The sequence below is a fragment of the Camelina sativa genome, chromosome 16 (assembly GCF_000633955.1).
Source record: "Camelina sativa cultivar DH55 chromosome 16, Cs, whole genome shotgun sequence".
Lineage (NCBI taxonomy): Eukaryota > Viridiplantae > Streptophyta > Magnoliopsida > Brassicales > Brassicaceae > Camelina > Camelina sativa.
The window spans coordinates 2,865,557-2,882,959 of record NC_025700.1 but is presented as its reverse complement, the minus strand read 5'-3'; the positions used below and the strand labels follow the sequence as shown (position 1 = coordinate 2,882,959).

Sequence of the window (17,403 nt, the reverse complement as noted above, 5' to 3'; positions counted from 1 at the left end):
TTAAAAACATCTCATTTGGGGCAGGCAGGGTCGAATGCGAATGGACCGACATTGTAAATACCGTACGTGAACTTGTTAATGATGGTCGTGGAATTTCCTGGTTTCACGACCGGCTTTAGATAGGCCCCCTTGTCTCCACCGTGGAGCGTCGACACTTTGCTGCATTTGGCGTCCGGCGACTTCACGAGGAAAGCTCGGCAACCTTTGATACCATAGCGGGTCACCGTCTTAGGGGCCAAGAACATGAAGTATCCGTTCTTGTCCGTCTTTGTCTCGGATATTGAGCTCTTCTTGTTCTTGCACACAAGTCTCACCACAGCATCTATATCCCCAAATAACACAAACAAAATAAGAAGAGAATTAATATTTGTAGAAATTTGCTATGTTAAAAATAACAATGCAACCAATAAATTAGTACAGTATTTTATCTTTCTTTAGAATTGCAATGGTAATTTATTGCTTTGATTAAATTTGGGGGCATGTACTTGAACAAGTTATCTTTTTACGAGTGAGCTAGACTTGATGATAATATGTGGAATATAGGGAAAAAACAAGGGTTCAATGCAGTGGATTGTGTTAACCAAAAAACCTATTAATAGTCACAAACACATTTTCTCTATTTCATTATTTTTGTTAAGTTTTTTAATGGTAAATTTATGTTATAAATATTTGTTTTCTTGAAGGGACATGACTGACACAACTCCTCTGACTGGCTGGGCTAATCTCGATTGGTAATATTTAGTTAACAGTTAACACAAAAAGTTTTGAATATCCGTAAATTAAATTATATATGCATATACATGCCTAATTAAACGTATATGATAAAGTATAGTGAAGTGGACGTACGTGGAAGTATTCAAATTGTACGTGTATATAATTAATTAATTAATACCTTTAACGGGTTTGGCGCCTATGAGGGTGTTGACACCAGCGTACTTGCATGGTTTGCAGTAGACCAAACCCCGCACGGCCACTAGAGTCCTGTTGAACTTAGGAGGGGAAAGAGGTGGGAGAACCGGAGGCTTGATCGGAGCTTTGGTCGGTGGGAGGGTTGGTAGCTTAATCGGAGCTTTGGCTGGTGGAAGAGTTGGTAGCTTAATGGGAGCTTTGGCCGGTGGAAGAGTTGGTAGTTTGATCGGAGCTTTGGCCGGTGGAAGTGTTGGTAGTTTGATCGGAGCTTTGGCCGGTGGAAGTGTTGGTACTTTGATCGGAGCTTTGACGGGTGGGGGGGATGGTGGTAGGGTAAGGTGATCGGGAGCTAAACCAGGTTGATTCACTCCTAAGGTGAAAACAGAGGAAGTGAAGCACAAAAGTGCTAACAGAGTTAGAGAAACACTCTTACCAATGATTCCCATCTTTATTCTTTTTGTTTTTGTTAGTGTGTGTGTCCTTTGGTTGATGTGACTTGGGTGTATTTATAGGAGATTTCAGGCTATACTTTTTTTTATTTAAATTGTTTTAAAATTATTTCATCAGTCCGTAACGTATACAGTAATATCTTAGTAGTATAATTCATATAGATAATATAGCACATGTGCACGTCTGGCGAGGTAGTCGAGAAGTTTCCGATATCTCGTTATAGATTTTGGATTAGATCTGCTAACAGGGTTTTTATACTGCAAGCAAGAAGAACTCGAGATTAATTGGTAATTAAACCCTTACAGTCACAGTCACTTACCGGATTTTTCCGTAGTGTTCGGGTATAAAAATATCATTTGGTATGATATTTTGCGTAAACTCACGTTCGGGTGAATCACTTAAGCGATGTTTGTGCAAATAAATTAGTTATAGCTGAGATTGGAAACTGAGGGTTGTCGAGTTCATAACACAGGCCCTACAAAACATTTACAAATTTACGTCAACCTACCTACGTGAAGTTTCTTTTAATAAGAAACCAAAAAAAAAATCATAGGTGTTACTTTATAGTTTGTGAGAGTTTAATTTATGTGTAATGATTTCTTGTTAGTGAAATTTGTGAGAGTTTTACAAATTTTGACAAAAATCATAGAAAGAAATAAAGAATGGATGGATGTCAAAAAAGAAAAGTAAGAAAAAAAATGAATATAGTTTTACAAGTTGTTTTCTTTTTTGTTCTTACAATTTTTTTTGAAGTACTATATATAGAATCTTTTATGTAAGATTAATCTCGATCGACTAAATTAGTGTTACTTTCAATGCAAAATATCTGGAATATAGGTATTAATGCATGAGTTTTCACTCACGCTCCATGTTTTGTGGTCCGTAACATGTGCATCGCAACAAGATGCGCCTGGCGCGGCTTCAACACATTACACATTTAAAGTTCAATTAATATCCCACACTTACTTCTATTTATTTGTGGTTTTCCAATTTTTAGTACAACATGCAATCCATTAGTACTCCCTTGATGCGAACACAAAGCTACAAAGAGTTCATTGTATTTTGTAGTTTTTACATTTTTAAGGTCCGTTCGCAAACTTTGCATTTCCAATTTTTTTCTTGTTTTTTTTTATTTTAAAGAATATATGCCCTTAACTAAGCTTCGAGAGACGAGAGAGATATTCGCTGAACTAGCTACACCATTAATAAGGAGTGAAAATTAAGTATCTCTATACTTCAATCTCAAGATAACAATGCATGAGATCGACATGACATGCAATACGGATAGAATAATACTCCCTCAGTTTCAATATATTGGATGTTTTGAGGTTTATTTGGTTTTTCAAAATATAGGATGCTTTTTATCCCTATGTAAAATTAATATTATTTTATTTTTTTAAAGTGTTTTATCTTTAAAGTTTATTGCTTTTAGTTTCCAAGATTACAACTTACGTTGACAAAGTTTAATTTTTCAGATTTATTTCTTTTTAGTCCTAAAAAAGTTTCTTCTCAACACCCACTATAAAACCGGAACAGTTGTTACTTCTACATATTAAAATAAAATAAATTTATTTTAAACACTCAAATGGATCAAAAAAAAATCAGAAGAAAAAAAATCAAAGAAGAAGATGCTCAACCCAGTCGCCCAATAAGTGCAAGCAACCCTCGAAACTTTGATTTAAACAAAAAGATCTATTTCCACGAAGGATCGATTGATCCCAACAAAGAAGTAGAAGAGGCTATGTTGGTTATGTTAAAGATTTATGTGCCAAGTCTTTTTTAGCTTCTCTTTCTTCTCTATTGTTCTATGTGAGTTTCTTTCTTCTGGTTTCTTACTATATTTGCCATTTCGAATAATCTTATTGATCTGCCCACTAAGTCAAAATCTTAAATTTTAAAATCAAAGAAAAATCAATCATAATTTAATCAACAAGAAGTCTCCATCTACTGGAAGTGCCGATCATTAACATTATCCAAACACATGAAAATAATAATTAAAAAGAAAAACAACAACAACAAAAACAAAATAGCATAAAGCGATTTTTCAGAAAAAAAAAAACAGAGCAGTTAAAAAAAAACAGAGCAGTTCACGAGTTCGACAAATTTAGTGTGTTCAACACACTTTGGACTAATAAAGGATCACAACTTATTTGTATAGGAAGCTGATCATCTCTTTCCAACACCGATTTGCTCATATGTGGTGTCTTGTACTTGTTTGATCCTCCAACTTTCATAATCTCTTGCATGCACAATTGAAGAGTTAGGAAAATATGGTTTACCTTTTCCGTAGGGTAGTTTTCAAAAGACTCTTCTACCGCACGAACAAGATCTTCGATGGTTTTTGGACACTCTTTATGCTGTAACGATTGAATAGCACTAAAAAATCCAAGATCTAAAATATTTAGATCCGGTGAGTTTGGTGGCTGACACATCAACTGGATATCAAAACCATTACTTGATGCAACTTCTTGGAAATCTTTATCCCCACATTCAATATGTGTTCTTGCATTATCTTGTTGGATGAAGATAGTTTTCCCTCGATCTTCTAGTGGCCACTTTTCATGAATAACAGAAAGAACCTTTTCAATCAAACATGCTTTTATATCTTCTCTTTTGACCGATGTTACTGCCTTTAGTTCCAAAGTTCCAGCTTCTCTATTTTTACTTCGTCTCTTAGCTGGCTCCATAGTAACAAAAGGAAATATTCCAATCTTTCCAGAAAATATCTCCGTTCCTTCCTTGTCAAACCTTGGACGAGCCATAGCAGCTAAAAACATTACTTTTCCGATGTAATTCTTACTTTGACATGTACGTAGCGGCTCTTCTTCAGTCGGAAGTAAATAATAGTTCTCCGTCTTCTTTGTCATGTAGAACCATTTTTCATCGATATGCACCATATTGTACATATCAACAAACTTTGGTTCATGAGGTATAGTATGTTTATCCAACATAGAAATGCAAAATTGTAGTCTACCTTTCAGATTGTCTTCCTTCAAATGAGGCTTGATGCTATTGGTATGACGTCGAATAAACCCTTCTTTCTTCCGTCTAAATAATGTTGTAAGACTCACATTCATAGCTATGGCCATCGACCTCAAAGTTGTTCGTTTGTGGAGCGGAATATCAGTGACTTGGTGTGGCTCTATCAAGATTCTTTTGCGACCACAATTTATAGATCTGCGGTGAGATACATCCACTGTTCCAGTATTATGAACCGTTTCTATTGCTCTTCGCCAAATCTTTTGCACCATTAGTATAGGCACTGAAAAGTGATTAGAAACTTCTCTGGTAATAGTTCTTCCCAGCACCCCATCATTACTCCTCATTAGTAAAGCATTGAAAATCACCCATCGCTCTTCATTTGATAGATTATTTCTGGTTTGTCCCGAATGTTGTACATTTTCGTTTTCTGTTTTAAGAAAATAGATTTAAGAAAACAAATTAGAAATTAAACTGTATAAGTCATGACGTTAAACTATGTAACAACAAAATCGTAACTAATTTTAAAAGAGCCTAAATAACTGGAATAATAGAACAATTAGAAAATTATCCTCAAACAAAGAATATGAGAACGTGACTAATTAAGAAGAACTAACAGAGAAAAAGTAGGAACTACAAAATTAATCAGTAACTAACTTCAGTTTTATTATGCCAAAAAAAAAAAAAAAAAAATACCTGGAACAACTGCAAAGTCTCCATTGCCATTGCTAAAAGCTTCTTCTGTTGGTGGGATTTCGTTTAAATCAAACAAAAAATTATTCTCATTATTTAGTAGTGACATACTCAAATCATAATTTTGAAATAAAAGGTAGAAACTATTCTAATTTTGAAACTTAAATAAGCATAACAGATTCACAAAATATTTACATTGGCTCCAATGTAAAAATTTTGAATTTTAAGTTTAAAAACAATTATGTAAAACGTTGGCTCTATTTTTTTCAAGTAATTCAGATTCATCAAAATTTTACTTTGCCTCCATTGTGTAAATGACGTTTAGTATTTCTTTTTATTAATTGAGATTTTTTTTGCTTTTTTGGGCAAAATGATTAAGCATGTTTTGCCTACTTTAATTGCTTCTAACTGCTTTAGTTAAGTGTTTTAATTAAATAAGTATTTTTCTTAATCTGTGTGCTAAACTCAAAACATCCAATATATTGAAACGGAGGGAGTAATAATTTTCTAAAAGGACGACACACATGCAATCCGCATAGAAGGTTATAAAAATTGTTACTATGCTTTAATTGAGCGTGTGGCCTAAAGTCGCTTAGGCACGTCCGTCGAATAATGCCTAAGTTGTCTCCACGGTTCTAAACTTCTAATGGCCGGTTATGATAGAGTTACATACAGTTTAATTCTCGAAATACTGAATTTTGAACACTTGCTAATTACAACAAAAATCTACTAGACAAAAAAAAAAATTGTTTACTTTGATTTCTTACAATATGTATCTGTACTTCGTTAAAATAAAACTCTATTTTGGTCAAATACTTATATCATTCCTAAAATATTTGAAGTGTGTTTTGGTATGGTAGTCTACTGGCTTCTCAAGCTTCTTGAACTAAATCCCATATTATGTCATCATATATATATATATATATATCTAATATATATATATATATATATATATATTTTAATTAGCCATCAGAATTTGTTTTGAATAAAATAAAATAAAAACAGCGAAAAAAATCTGAAATTACGAGAGTACGTGATCAGCTACGACGCCATCCACAGTACGTAATGTGGATATATTAATACACTGAGATCAGGCAAGCAAGCAAGCGCTATAACAAACGAAACAGAATTTCAAATTTCAAATTCGAATTCAAACTAGAGAGAGAGAGAGAGAGAGAGAGAGAGAGCAGATAAAAGCTTCAGCGATTTTGATTTCGTTTCATCGTCTCTCTCACTTTCTCAGTTCTTTCGTCTGCGATGTCGTCTACCAGAAGAGCCACTTCTAATAAGAGAGCTCAGCCAGAGCCGCCGCAATCGCTCAAGAAGAAGCCAACAGTCAAGGCTAAACTCCAGGACGATTCGGATCCCGATGATTCTAGGTCCGTTTTTTTTTTTTTTTTTTTTTTTTTNACAGCGAAAAAAATCTGAAATTACGAGAGTACGTGATCAGCTACGACGCCATCCACAGTACGTAATGTGGATATATTAATACACTGAGATCAGGCAAGCAAGCAAGCGCTATAACAAACGAAACAGAATTTCAAATTTCAAATTCGAATTCAAACTAGAGAGAGAGAGAGAGAGAGAGAGAGAGAGCAGATAAAAGCTTCAGCGATTTTGATTTCGTTTCATCGTCTCTCTCACTTTCTCAGTTCTTTCGTCTGCGATGTCGTCTACCAGAAGAGCCACTTCTAATAAGAGAGCTCAGCCAGAGCCGCCGCAATCGCTCAAGAAGAAGCCAACAGTCAAGGCTAAACTCCAGGACGATTCGGATCCCGATGATTCTAGGTTCCGTTTTTTTTTTTTTTTTGTGTTTTTCACTTCGTCTTCTTCTTCGTTTCTTCTCGTTTTGGCTAAATTGTGACTCGCGATTGTGTTTTCTATGTTGATCATACGCAGCGATCTCAAAGGACTCATGTCGGCGTTGCAGAAAATCAGAGAGAAGGCGCAGGAGGATGGCCGTAAGAAGAAGGAAGAAAGCATCTCCAGGTGATATAATCTCTCCGTTTCATGTTTCTCTCTGATTAGGTTATGGAATGTTTAGTAGAAACAGAGTTTGATATCACCGTCACCTTAGATTTCAATTATTTTTGTTATGCGATCATCGATAAATTTATGGCGATCGTTTGATTCTGCGTTTTTTGATTGAGTGGTTCTTCAAATTTGTTCTCGTTAGAACATGAATTAATTAGTCTGGATCTTGTATCGCAAACCAAATTTTATCAACTAGATGTAGCCAGATGAAGCTAAGGTGTTCGATCATATGCTCAAGCATTTTGATATTGGTTGATCTGTTGTGCAATTGATTGTGGTATGCTCTTTTATCGCTTAAACTAGAAAGCAAATGTTTGATTGATAAAAGATATCAAGCTCGTTGTACATGGATTAGTCTGGATCATGTATCGCAGACCAAATTTATCAACTAGTTTATAGCCAGATAAAGCTAAGATGTTTGACTTTTAGCATTTGATATTGGTTGATCTGTTGTGCAAGTACTTGTGGTATGCTGTTGAATCCCTTATATTATAAAGCAAATATTTGATTGATAGAAATAAACCTCGTTTGATTTCACAGATACAGAACGTTTAGATGTTCATTCGTTTGTTGCTAATCTCTGAAGCACTTGGTTGATTTCTATTGATAATTTGGTATCGAGTTCTCCACGAGAAGATGAATAAACTCTGTTCTAATGCTCTTTAAGTGTTGTTAGTTTGGTAGCTGAATCTTGCTTTAATCCTTGTGTATCTTTCTGGCAGTGTGTCCAAGGAGGTTAAGTCAAAGATTGACGAGCTGAAGTCAAAACTAGAGAAAGAAAGGTAGGCTATATGTTGCTGAGGACTAATATCTAATCCTCCATGTTTTTGTGAATGTTGGTTTAGAAGATGAGATACAAATGCTGATATATTCCCTCCTTGTTTTACAAACTGCAGACAAAACTTTTCCAAAGCACTTTCAAAGAGTTCAAAGGAGGTTTGAACAAAGATCCCAAAATGATATTTAACTTAATTGTCACTTTAGAAAAGGTACAATGAGCTGAAATCTGATTCGTATTTGCAGTGTGAGAATATCTTGAAGGATGAAGCTGCCAAGTTTGAGGAGCTTCATAAGAAATTCATGAAAGACAAAGCTGATCATCTCCAGGGTTTGAAAGGTATTATTTCTATTGCCTTACTGGTATAGTCATCTCTTACTCTTATGGTATTAGTGTTGGTTGTCAAAAATGTCTATTTCTTTCATTAGCTAAGTATGATACTACCGAAAGGGATGCTAATGTGTTTCTGCTTTACAGACACTGTTTCAAAGTTCGAGGAAGACAAGGAGAGGCTTTACATGCGATATGAGCAACTAAGTAAGCCAACCAGTCCCTTATAATGAGACCACTGTTATAAGACGGCAACACTTACTCACTTCCACCTGTAAATAACAAATAGGGAAGAAGGAGAAGACAATGATAACGGAACAGGAGAATTTCTGCAATGAAAAGCTTGCTCAACTGGAAGAGTCGCTGAAGAAAAAGAAACGGGTAAATAAAAGCCTTACATTTACATTACTCACTCTCTCTCTCTCTCGTTGATCTTGTTGTATGACTGAAACGCCAATTCTCTTGGGTGTAGGATGACAAAACTTTCAGCATATTGAGGAAAACTCTCGGCTCTATGCTGGAAAACGAAGCCTCTGATGAAGAATTCCCACCTGATGAGTGAAAGATTAACGTCTCTTCACTGATGCTACAAAGCGATGCTTTAAGTTTTCTTTTTTCAGCAGAAAACACTCTTATCTCAAGTAGTGTTTCAAGACTTTGAATGTAATGAATATCAACATTCCTATTTTCTTCTATGTTATAGTTTGGAATTGAATGAGTAATTACATTTTAGCAGGCTCCACCACAAGTTAGCTAACATCTAATATCTTCCCTTTACAATGTTATTATTATTACTGCTTAGCGAACACTAGCAGTTTCTGGCCAAAGTTCTCCACCTTTGTTCTCTATTGTTACTGCTTATCACTAGCCACTTTTTACATTGGGTATGGCTAATATATAGGCAGATCTATAACCCAAGTCATGGAGATTCTAAACCACATAAATTGCATATTCAGTATCCACCAAAATTTCTTACACTCTTGAGTGTTTCGGTTGATTGCTCTGCAACTATGAATGACACAAAAGGCCACTGTTTTCCTCATTGCAAGTTCTATCTCCACAAGGAATGTGCCAAGTCACCCTCAAAGATCAACCACCCTTCTTATCCCAAACACTATTCCAAATGATGAACATAGTTAAAACTTATTCTTTGGTCTTGTATGTCAGCTGGCCTGCAGTTGTTTCAAGTACATGTTGCAATGTCGAGATAGATGTACAATATAGTTCAATTCAGGAGCCGTTTGCAGTGCTTGTCATCTGTGCTGAGTTGCGTTGATGGTGACTTCCCTGCATCACTTTGCCTAACAAGATAACACACATCTACATCCCAATGTTTTTGCATCTTGACGACGTTGTTGTACATGTTTTTGCTGGAAACACACATCATGCATCATATATATCTCAACGAGCAGACAAATCTTTGAGACCCTTTACAAAATGAATCATATTTAACCAAAGCTAGAGCTCTCTGTGATAGATTCGGTCCTTGTGAACTTTTGTGGAAGAAGAAAGGATTGCTATTTCAAGATAAACATATTTTCTCATGAATTACAGGACACCTCTTTGGTGTTACAAGAATATCTTTCTGACATTGGAAAGAAAACAAAAGAGGGTGAAAATGTTAAGAGAAGATGAGTTTATTTCACTTCCAGAGTTCTTCCATGGGGATTCCACGCTCTTGAGCAACATCGCGGAACTGTCTCATCTGTTGCACTGCTGCAAGAGTAGCCCTTGCATTATTGAGAGCATTGTTGCTTCCGAGCTGTTTCCCCAATGCATTCTCAACTCCTGCCATCTCTAGCACAATCCTAACCGCTCCTCCAGCAATCACACCAGTACCTGGTGAAGCTGGTCTAAGCATCACCTTGGCTGCTCCATAATCACCCTCTGATCTATAAAACAAAAACCAAACAAACCCTCTAATACATAACCAAAACATTCAGAAACATAAACTTTCCCTAAGCTTTAGCTCCATGGCCTATCAAACAACCAAGTCTTCTAAACGTTTGTGCACAATGCTTAAACCAAGTAAAAAAATTCACATCCAACACAACCATGGCTGCACAATGCTAAGAAGACTAAATCCCAAAATCTTAGTTCATTGCTAACTGATTGACCAAAAAAACGATTCTTCTAACCATTAGGACACAAATATAAGATTTTGAGTACCAAGTCCCATAACACCAATCCTAAAATCCAACACAACCATGGTTGCACAATGCTAACAAGAACTAACCCCCCAAAATCAAAGTCCATCACCAAGAAAGACTCTTTTCTCATCCAAAACCAAATCTTCCAACACATCAACACACATAACAAACATAAAATTCAAAATTTTTTTTTTACCTGTGGGGGAAAGTGGAGTACTTGGTCATAGGAACTTGAACAATGTTCCTCCTAGCATCAATAGCAGATTTCTGAACAGCAGCAACAACTTCTTTAGCCTTAGCACAACCAACACCAACATTGCCTTGTTTATCACCAACAACAACAATAGCTCTAAACTTCAATTGCTTCCCACCTTTAACAACCTTAGTAACTCTCCTAACCTGCACAACTCTCTCTTCAAACCCATCTCTAATCTTATCCTTTTTGGGCTTCCCACCAATACCTGAACTCTTCTTAAACTTTGAATCCATCACATAAATGTCCTTACCAAGCATGCTCTCACCACTATACGCAGGACCGTAGAGCTCTTCGAACGCCGTCGCGATCTCTTCCTCCGTCTCGTCGCTTCCTTCGTCGAAGTAAGGAGGATCGACGAAGCCTTCAGGAGCAATTGGTGGGTCGAATACGACATTAGCTGTTATCTCAGGGGTCTGATCCTCGAAGAAGAAAGTTTCGGTTTGCTCGTTGGAGGCTTTGACGAGAGTGAGAGATGAGACGCGGCGGTTGAGGAATGAGGAGAAGGAGACGATGGGTTTTGTTGTTGAGGAAGAGATGAGAGATGAGGTTCCTGTGTGGAGGGAGAGAGAAGTGAGTGAAGAGAGAGCTGATGCTGTCGCCATTGAGATATGGAAGAGGTTTTTGGATGAGGGAAAGGGAAGCGAGAGTGGAGCAAGAAGAGGCTTATCCAGCAAACCAGGTTGGTGTTAACTGAAAAGAAGATTATCTGTGGGGGCTTTTAAAGTAAATTATCAAACTTCTAGTTTGTTTACAAATTGACCACAATATATTCCACCATTTAAACCCATATAACTTTTTATCACATTTACATTTATTAGGCCATGTTTATAGGGAGAACACATGGGATGTTCTTAGGCATTTTAAAAATGAAAATAATTGAATAGTGGACTTAAAATCATGCTCACTGATCTTATTCTAGAACTGTTCTTGGGCCTGATCTTGTGTGACGTGTCTCTTTCGGATTGGTTGAAAATATATGGAATAAATTTGGACATTAATCTATGTATTAATTAAATAAAATGTTTGTCTTGTTTAATTAATTAAGTAATATGTTTGTTTGTTTTTTTTAAAAAATTTTATTTACAATGTTTTTTTTTGTTTCATAAAAATATGGCATTGTATTTTGAATTTTAGTAAAAGTTTTATAAGTTTGCAATTAAAATGTTATTTTATAAATTTTTATAATTGTAATATGTTTAAGAATATTAATAAACATTATATTATTAAATAGTATTAAACATTCTTAAAATTTTTATTAAACATTAATCTATATATTTATTAAACATTCTTAAATTTCTATAAGAATATTATATTATTAAATATTAAGATCTTAAACATGTTCTCCCAATAACTAACTTTTTAACAAAAGTTCTTAACTACTGATCTTACATTATTTTAACAATATTTATACTCTAAAAACACCCTAAATTGATCTCCCTATAAACATACCCTTAGTGTCCTGCGGTCATTTTGATCGATATAGGCTCATAAGTTGAAGGCGGCCCTTTGCTTACTTCCTCTTTATGGCCCATTGAAACTTCTTCAAATACTTTCACTAGTTTATAATATACCCACATCAAGCAAGACCTAGAGTAAATGATTAAAGAAGTTGATGATGATTGATGAATCACTAGGATATAATTTCGGATACTAAAATGGTTAAATTAGAATGGTTAAATTAGAAAATTAAGATTAAACATTATACTTTTTAACCAAGAGAGGGTATTTTTTTGTAATCATTTTTACAAACCCTAGTCAATTTTATATCGACCTAAGATCGGCTTTGTTAGCTACAAACATCATATATATTAATCATCATTATTGGGTTACCACTTCTTACATCTCGTGAGGTAACACCAAGGGAACCAACCATGCTGAAGTCTGAAAATAGCCTTATCAGTTAGATTCAGTTGTTCGATCGAATCTTTGTAAGATATTTTGGCCAAAAAACATATTTTGAAGCCATGTTGAAGGTGGTTTTATCAATTAATCTATCTTAAGAGTTATAGCCTGTTATAGGACAATGGGTTTGGAAAAATTGGTCGCATGGATCTCTTCTCTCTATGAATTTTGTAAAAGTGTGTTTTGCGAAATTGAAAGGTGACCAAAAAATAAATGGGTGTACAACCAAACGTCCCCACTCAAAATTGAAAATTCAATTTAGCGTTGCTCGTTGGTGTGTCACGTGGTGAAGTTAAGGTTCCCCCACCACTTCTCTTCTTTATTGTCTGTCCATTCCAAAGATTTTTAAGAAAACAAAGCAAAGAGTTTTTACTATTTACTAACATATCACCAACGTCGTCATTTCTTCATGTTCCTTGTCGCATATACACTGATGTCAACAAAAGTCTTCTTCTAAAGCTGTACGTACGTAACAAAAATATTATAACTGTATGAGAAGAAGATAGTTTTGTTTTTTTTTTAAGATAGTTTTGTTCATCTCATCGTAAAAACATAAGAGTTTTGACATGATATGTCTCCGCGCTTGTTGAATTAGTTTCTATCTCGAAGTTTAGCCACCAAAATTTATTTATACTACAAAAAAATTAACGGAGGTTGGATAATATAAATCGATCCATCATATTTACCGTCGAGTTGAATTGGTTAAATGGGGAAAGGAAATGAAAAAGAAGAGGACTGAATGAGAATGAGATGCTTGCTGAAAAAAAGATGTAAACAAAAATTGACAGGCAGTACAATAATGTGTAGTAGTGTCATATGACAGCTGACGAGTCTACTGCCTAGCTAGTCTTGACGTTAATATTTTGTCCATATTTCTGTTGCCATTATTTCAACTTAAGGAATGTGTGGGTTCCTAATACTTTGTTTATATTCATCTTGTTGTCATAATACGTATCTAAATTCATAGTATGAAGTTAATGCTCTTTTGACCTAGTGGTGAATTAATCAAACGTTTTCTGTAATGTTTTTTTTTTTTTTGTATATGTCAGATATGCGATTAGGTTGTAAAAAATATGTGATTAATTTATGCAAATTAATGGAGGCCAACTTACCTATATCGATTTTCATTGTCACATATGTGATTAAATAGTTTATTGTGAACTTGGTTGCAAATAAAATGATCCGTCGTTAAGTGGTTTGTAGAACCGTTTGATGTATTGTCAAGTGCCATAATAAATCCATCATTTGTAATAAGTACTGAAGATCTAATAATGATGTAATAAATGAACAAAATTCATGATGGTATTACTGATCATTCATATTTGTCGTGATCAAAAAATCATAAGATATATATAACTTTTTTTTTTGATAAGTTTTTTTTTTTAACTTGATGTTCGTTTATGTGGATTTAAGTTAGAGATCAAAGTCGACTAAAGTAATAAGTATTGAGGACCTCACATTTGGTTTGCTCATTGGTCACTAATCACTGTATATATACGTGACTAAAAACCCCAACTTTCTATAAGCTTTAGTTAGATTTTGGAAGGTGTACTGATCCGGTCATTACAAAATAAGTAGTGTTAAAAATAAGAAAATTGAAATTTAAGCAAATTTAAAAGTTGTATTCAAAGTTTGTATATAAGATATGATTCTATACAATAGTGCATATCAAACACATTTTTTTTTTTATCAAACACATTACACAAACTCCTTTTAAAATCAGGTTTTTTATTTTATTTTATTGTTTCGATTCGTTTTATGTCAGTGTCGTGGATCTCAATTCTAAATTATGCCTCGACATACTGTACTAAGGTTTTCATTCAGGCGACTTTTAAAAGTCAGCGATGATACAATATTTTTACTGGTGGTTCTGTTTTGTAAAATAGTAAAACGAGGGGTGACAAAAATATAGATTTGTCCATTAGAGCTAGAAGAAAGCAAACCTTTGCATAGCTGTACCATTTCTACATTTGTGTATTTGTATAGATATGCATGGATCTAACTAACGACATAAAATGGCAAAATCTATTCACAGTTGAGTTAGATATACAATTAAATATAGTGCTATTTATAGTTTTTATTGGTCAAAGAAAACAATACAACATACAAATTTGCTGTAATTTACCGTTTCATTATGCTAACATCTTTATTTAACAAATTACAAATTGGAAAATGAATACATTCACGTTTGGACCATTCTTATATGGCTACTTTTGGCTTCGTGGCCCCGATGACTAACTTGATCCACCTTATCATCTTCATCAAACAAGAAACTAAATTGTCAAATTAATTTAGTGGTGGCCCTAAATGCTAGCTATAATATCGAAATAACTTCTCTTTGTAACCAAATAATATTCTTACGACAAATAGATTTTATTTTGATACAAACCTACCAAGGATCATAACTTAACGAGCCATCCCATGATTCTTTCTCTGTATTGTCTTGTCAACTACATGCATATATGAATCCGGGTGGCGACATAGCATCGACAATAACTTAAAACACAAAATAAACCCTGGTCCTCGTCAGGTTTTAAGGATACATGTGTGTGTACACAAAATAATAGAGCACTCAAAGCTTGTTCGTACTTTTTTTTTTTACACAACACGCTAATAATTTTTATACCTTTAGGACGTGAAGGGGAAAATAAAAGAGTAAAATTATTGTGGTCCAACAACTTAAGCACCTAAGATCCTTCCCCACTATTGTTTTGGGGGTCCTTTATTTCTCTTCCTCTTCTTGTTCCATCTTTCATGTGAGATAGAGAGAGAGAGTGTGTGTTGAATTTTGCAAATGAGTATGAGAAGAAGCAAGGCGGAAGGGAAGAGGAGTTTAAGAGAATTGAGTGAGGATGAGGAAGAAGAAGAAGGAGAAGAAGAAGAAACAGAAGATGAAGATACTTTTGAAGAAGAAGAGGCTTTGGAGAAGAAGCAGAAAGGTAAAGTTGCGAGTAGTAGTGGAGTTTGTCAGGTCCAGAGTTGTACCGCGGATGTGAGCAAAGCCAAACAGTACCACAAACGACACAAAGTCTGCGAGTTTCATGCCAAAGCTCCTCTTGTTCGGATCTCTGGACTTCACCAACGTTTCTGCCAACAATGCAGCAGGTAAACAAACTTCTGTCATCTTTTTCAAACAACAACCAAAAACAAGAACAAGAAATATGAGACCTTTTTAACTTTGGTTTCTAAGGTTTCACGAGCTCGGTGAGTTTGACGAAGCCAAGCGGAGTTGCAGGAGACGCTTAGCTGGACACAACGAGAGAAGGCGAAAAAGCACAATTGAATAAAGACGGTGAAAGGTGTGAGATGCCGATTTGAAGGTTAATGAAACAGGCTTTGCTTACTCTCTTCTGTCAGTCTCTTTTAGCTCCTTGTCTTGTGATCCCCTGTGTATCTCTCTGTTTCTCCATAATGCCTGCAATCAAAGCTATATGCTAAACCCTACGACATATTAAATAAATGCATTGAGACTAAGTAAAATGCTTGAAGAAATATGTGTAAGACTGTGTAAACTTAGGAAATGTTATTACAAGGCAAGATCTTATACTAGACCAGGAATCTGTATATGTTTTGCAATCAACATATGAGGAGAGAGAGCTAAAAACTATCAAAAAGAATAATTTGAGAGACACTTTTGATTCTTGATATCTGTAATTCTCTTACAAGAAAGATCATCAAAATCTGACTGACATCTATAAATCGAATTAGATTGGAGGACTACTTCTAGTCACGTTTGATTCCCAACATTTTCATTGAGAACTCCCAAGCAACGATTGCTGCAGCATTAGCAGGGAATGCTCTCACAATGGTTGGACCCAGACCTGCATAGCATCCCTTGAGTCCAGCCCTCTTGTGAATCTGCAGAGATGATTTAATGTCAAATACAATATTTCATATACTCTATATCTATTTAGATTCATAGAGGGAAAAGATGGCTGGCCGACCGAGCTCAACACTTTAAAAGGATTTCTCTCGGTAGCTTTGTCTGGAGAGGTCTGGATAATTGTTTTTGCTACATCAAAGGGCAAAACAGCTGACCAGCACTGCATCATAGAAACAGAAGTAATATTCATATACTATATAGCAACATTTATCATGACAATCTCGATTGAATTCATGAAACACACTATATAGATTATTCTTACAGCTATTCCTCCAAGGCCACCAGTGAAAACTCCTATCCCCATGTCAACCAAGTAACCATCTTTCAGCTTCGAATCCTCCAATCTCGAGTGGATATGATACCGTAAGTACTCATAGACAGTAAAAAAGACAGCATTTCCAGTACATTCTCTTAACAATGTTGCCGAACCACCACGAAAAATACCTGTTACCTGAATGATATCCCCATCAACCTAATGTTCGATTCTAAGTAGAAAATTTTAGTAACGAGAGTTTCTCACCCCTTCATTTTTGACGGTCTGAACAGCACAATCAAGAGGACTGTTGTATCTACGGAAGTTAGGAACCAAAGAATCCGTTCCTTGGATCTGCATTCTACACTGAAGAAAACAGTGAATGTCCAAAAACTCCATGGAAACCTCATCAAAGGTAATAACTTGGGAAAAAGAAATGGTGCTTTGGAAATTTCACCTTAACCAGCTCTGTTGGACATAATACAAAACTAATAATAGCTCCACCAAACATAGCAGACGGAACAATTATCTCTGGCCGTGGCCCATCATCTGGCAAAGTTCCCTTTACAATAAAACATGAAATTTGTAAGAGATACATATATCTGAAAGGCAGTGAAAGATCAATTGGCCTAAAAATGTTACCCGCAAGAACAGCTTTGCCTGGGAGTATATACCAAACATTAATGAACTTTCAAAGGCCATTCCCAAAAACGACGATGTTGCTCCCCTATAAAGTCCTTTGACCTAAATAAAGATTTCAAGTCAGCAAAAAAAAAAAAAAAAAAA

The 17,403-nt window shown here is 35.2% G+C and overlaps 6 protein-coding genes across 7 annotated transcripts in view; 2 read left to right on the top strand and 4 right to left on the bottom strand.

Moving 5' to 3' along the window:
* On the bottom strand, positions 7 to 1,380 carry LOC104749483 (non-classical arabinogalactan protein 30-like). Its single transcript, XM_010471124.2, has 2 exons — positions 893 to 1,380; positions 7 to 322 (listed from the first exon to the last, which is right to left on the bottom strand). The coding sequence occupies exons 1-2, from the start codon at positions 1,353 to 1,355 to the stop codon at positions 12 to 14; spliced, it is 774 nt and encodes a 257-aa protein (XP_010469426.1). The 5' UTR covers positions 1,356 to 1,380; the 3' UTR covers positions 7 to 11.
* LOC104753276 lies at positions 3,447 to 4,610 on the bottom strand. Its single transcript, XM_010475551.1, has one exon. It carries the CDS (start codon positions 4,608 to 4,610, stop codon positions 3,447 to 3,449), a length of 1,164 nt encoding a protein of 387 aa, XP_010473853.1.
* LOC104749482 (golgin subfamily A member 6B-like) lies at positions 6,127 to 8,913 on the top strand. Of its 2 annotated transcripts, none has more exons than XM_019238134.1 (8): positions 6,127 to 6,410; positions 6,931 to 7,020; positions 7,788 to 7,847; positions 7,962 to 8,001; positions 8,089 to 8,182; positions 8,321 to 8,380; positions 8,463 to 8,554; positions 8,646 to 8,913. In XM_019238134.1, the coding sequence occupies exons 1-8, from the start codon at positions 6,289 to 6,291 to the stop codon at positions 8,733 to 8,735; spliced, it is 648 nt and encodes a 215-aa protein (XP_019093679.1). In that variant the 5' UTR covers positions 6,127 to 6,288; the 3' UTR covers positions 8,736 to 8,913. The 2 variants fall into 2 exon arrangements, with proteins under 2 accessions (XP_019093679.1, XP_010469425.1); XM_010471123.2 differs by lacking the exon at positions 6,127 to 6,410 and adding an exon at positions 6,537 to 6,819.
* LOC104749481 (30S ribosomal protein S5, chloroplastic) lies at positions 9,676 to 11,274 on the bottom strand. The gene is made up of 2 exons (XM_010471122.2): positions 10,520 to 11,274; positions 9,676 to 10,065 (listed from the first exon to the last, which is right to left on the bottom strand). Exons 1-2 carry the CDS (start codon positions 11,179 to 11,181, stop codon positions 9,816 to 9,818), a joined length of 912 nt encoding a protein of 303 aa, XP_010469424.1. The 5' UTR covers positions 11,182 to 11,274; the 3' UTR covers positions 9,676 to 9,815.
* On the top strand, positions 14,985 to 16,027 carry LOC104749478 (squamosa promoter-binding-like protein 3). The gene is made up of 2 exons (XM_010471120.2): positions 14,985 to 15,586; positions 15,672 to 16,027. Exons 1-2 carry the CDS (start codon positions 15,276 to 15,278, stop codon positions 15,766 to 15,768), a joined length of 408 nt encoding a protein of 135 aa, XP_010469422.1. The 5' UTR covers positions 14,985 to 15,275; the 3' UTR covers positions 15,769 to 16,027.
* LOC104749479 (mitochondrial arginine transporter BAC1) overlaps positions 15,953 to 17,403 on the bottom strand; it is a 2,558-nt gene continuing 1,107 nt past the window's right edge. Inside the window, exons 3-8 of the mRNA XM_010471121.2 lie at positions 17,260 to 17,361; positions 17,075 to 17,179; positions 16,885 to 16,983; positions 16,627 to 16,815; positions 16,426 to 16,524; positions 15,953 to 16,339 (exon numbers count right to left, since the gene is read on the bottom strand). Coding sequence (XP_010469423.1) covers positions 16,205 to 16,339; positions 16,426 to 16,524; positions 16,627 to 16,815; positions 16,885 to 16,983; positions 17,075 to 17,179; positions 17,260 to 17,361 — 729 coding nt within the window. The 3' untranslated portion in view covers positions 15,953 to 16,204. The remainder of the gene's footprint in view (positions 16,340 to 16,425; positions 16,525 to 16,626; positions 16,816 to 16,884; positions 16,984 to 17,074; positions 17,180 to 17,259; positions 17,362 to 17,403) is intronic.

Excerpts from the sequence above, each read along its gene's own strand:
- LOC104749478 (XM_010471120.2), top strand. The coding sequence starts at position 15,276 with ATGAGTATGAGAAGAAGCAAGGCGGAAGGGAAGAGGAGTTTAAGAGAA. Across the intron at positions 15,587-15,671 it reads TTCTGCCAACAATGCAGCAG|GTTTCACGAGCTCGGTGAGT; the intron begins GTAAACAAACTT and ends TTGGTTTCTAAG.
- LOC104753276 (XM_010475551.1), bottom strand. The coding sequence starts at position 4,610 with ATGGTGCAAAAGATTTGGCGAAGAGCAATAGAAACGGTTCATAATACT.
- LOC104749481 (XM_010471122.2), bottom strand. The coding sequence starts at position 11,181 with ATGGCGACAGCATCAGCTCTCTCTTCACTCACTTCTCTCTCCCTCCAC. Across the intron at positions 10,066-10,519 it reads TACTCCACTTTCCCCCACAG|ATCAGAGGGTGATTATGGAG; the intron begins GTAAAAAAAAAA and ends TTTGTTTTATAG.
- LOC104749483 (XM_010471124.2), bottom strand. The coding sequence starts at position 1,355 with ATGGGAATCATTGGTAAGAGTGTTTCTCTAACTCTGTTAGCACTTTTG. Across the intron at positions 323-892 it reads AGGCGCCAAACCCGTTAAAG|ATGCTGTGGTGAGACTTGTG; the intron begins GTATTAATTAAT and ends TTGGGGATATAG.
- LOC104749482 (XM_019238134.1), top strand. The coding sequence starts at position 6,289 with ATGTCGTCTACCAGAAGAGCCACTTCTAATAAGAGAGCTCAGCCAGAG. Across the intron at positions 8,381-8,462 it reads CATGCGATATGAGCAACTAA|GGAAGAAGGAGAAGACAATG; the intron begins GTAAGCCAACCA and ends AATAACAAATAG. Across the intron at positions 8,555-8,645 it reads CGCTGAAGAAAAAGAAACGG|GATGACAAAACTTTCAGCAT; the intron begins GTAAATAAAAGC and ends TCTTGGGTGTAG.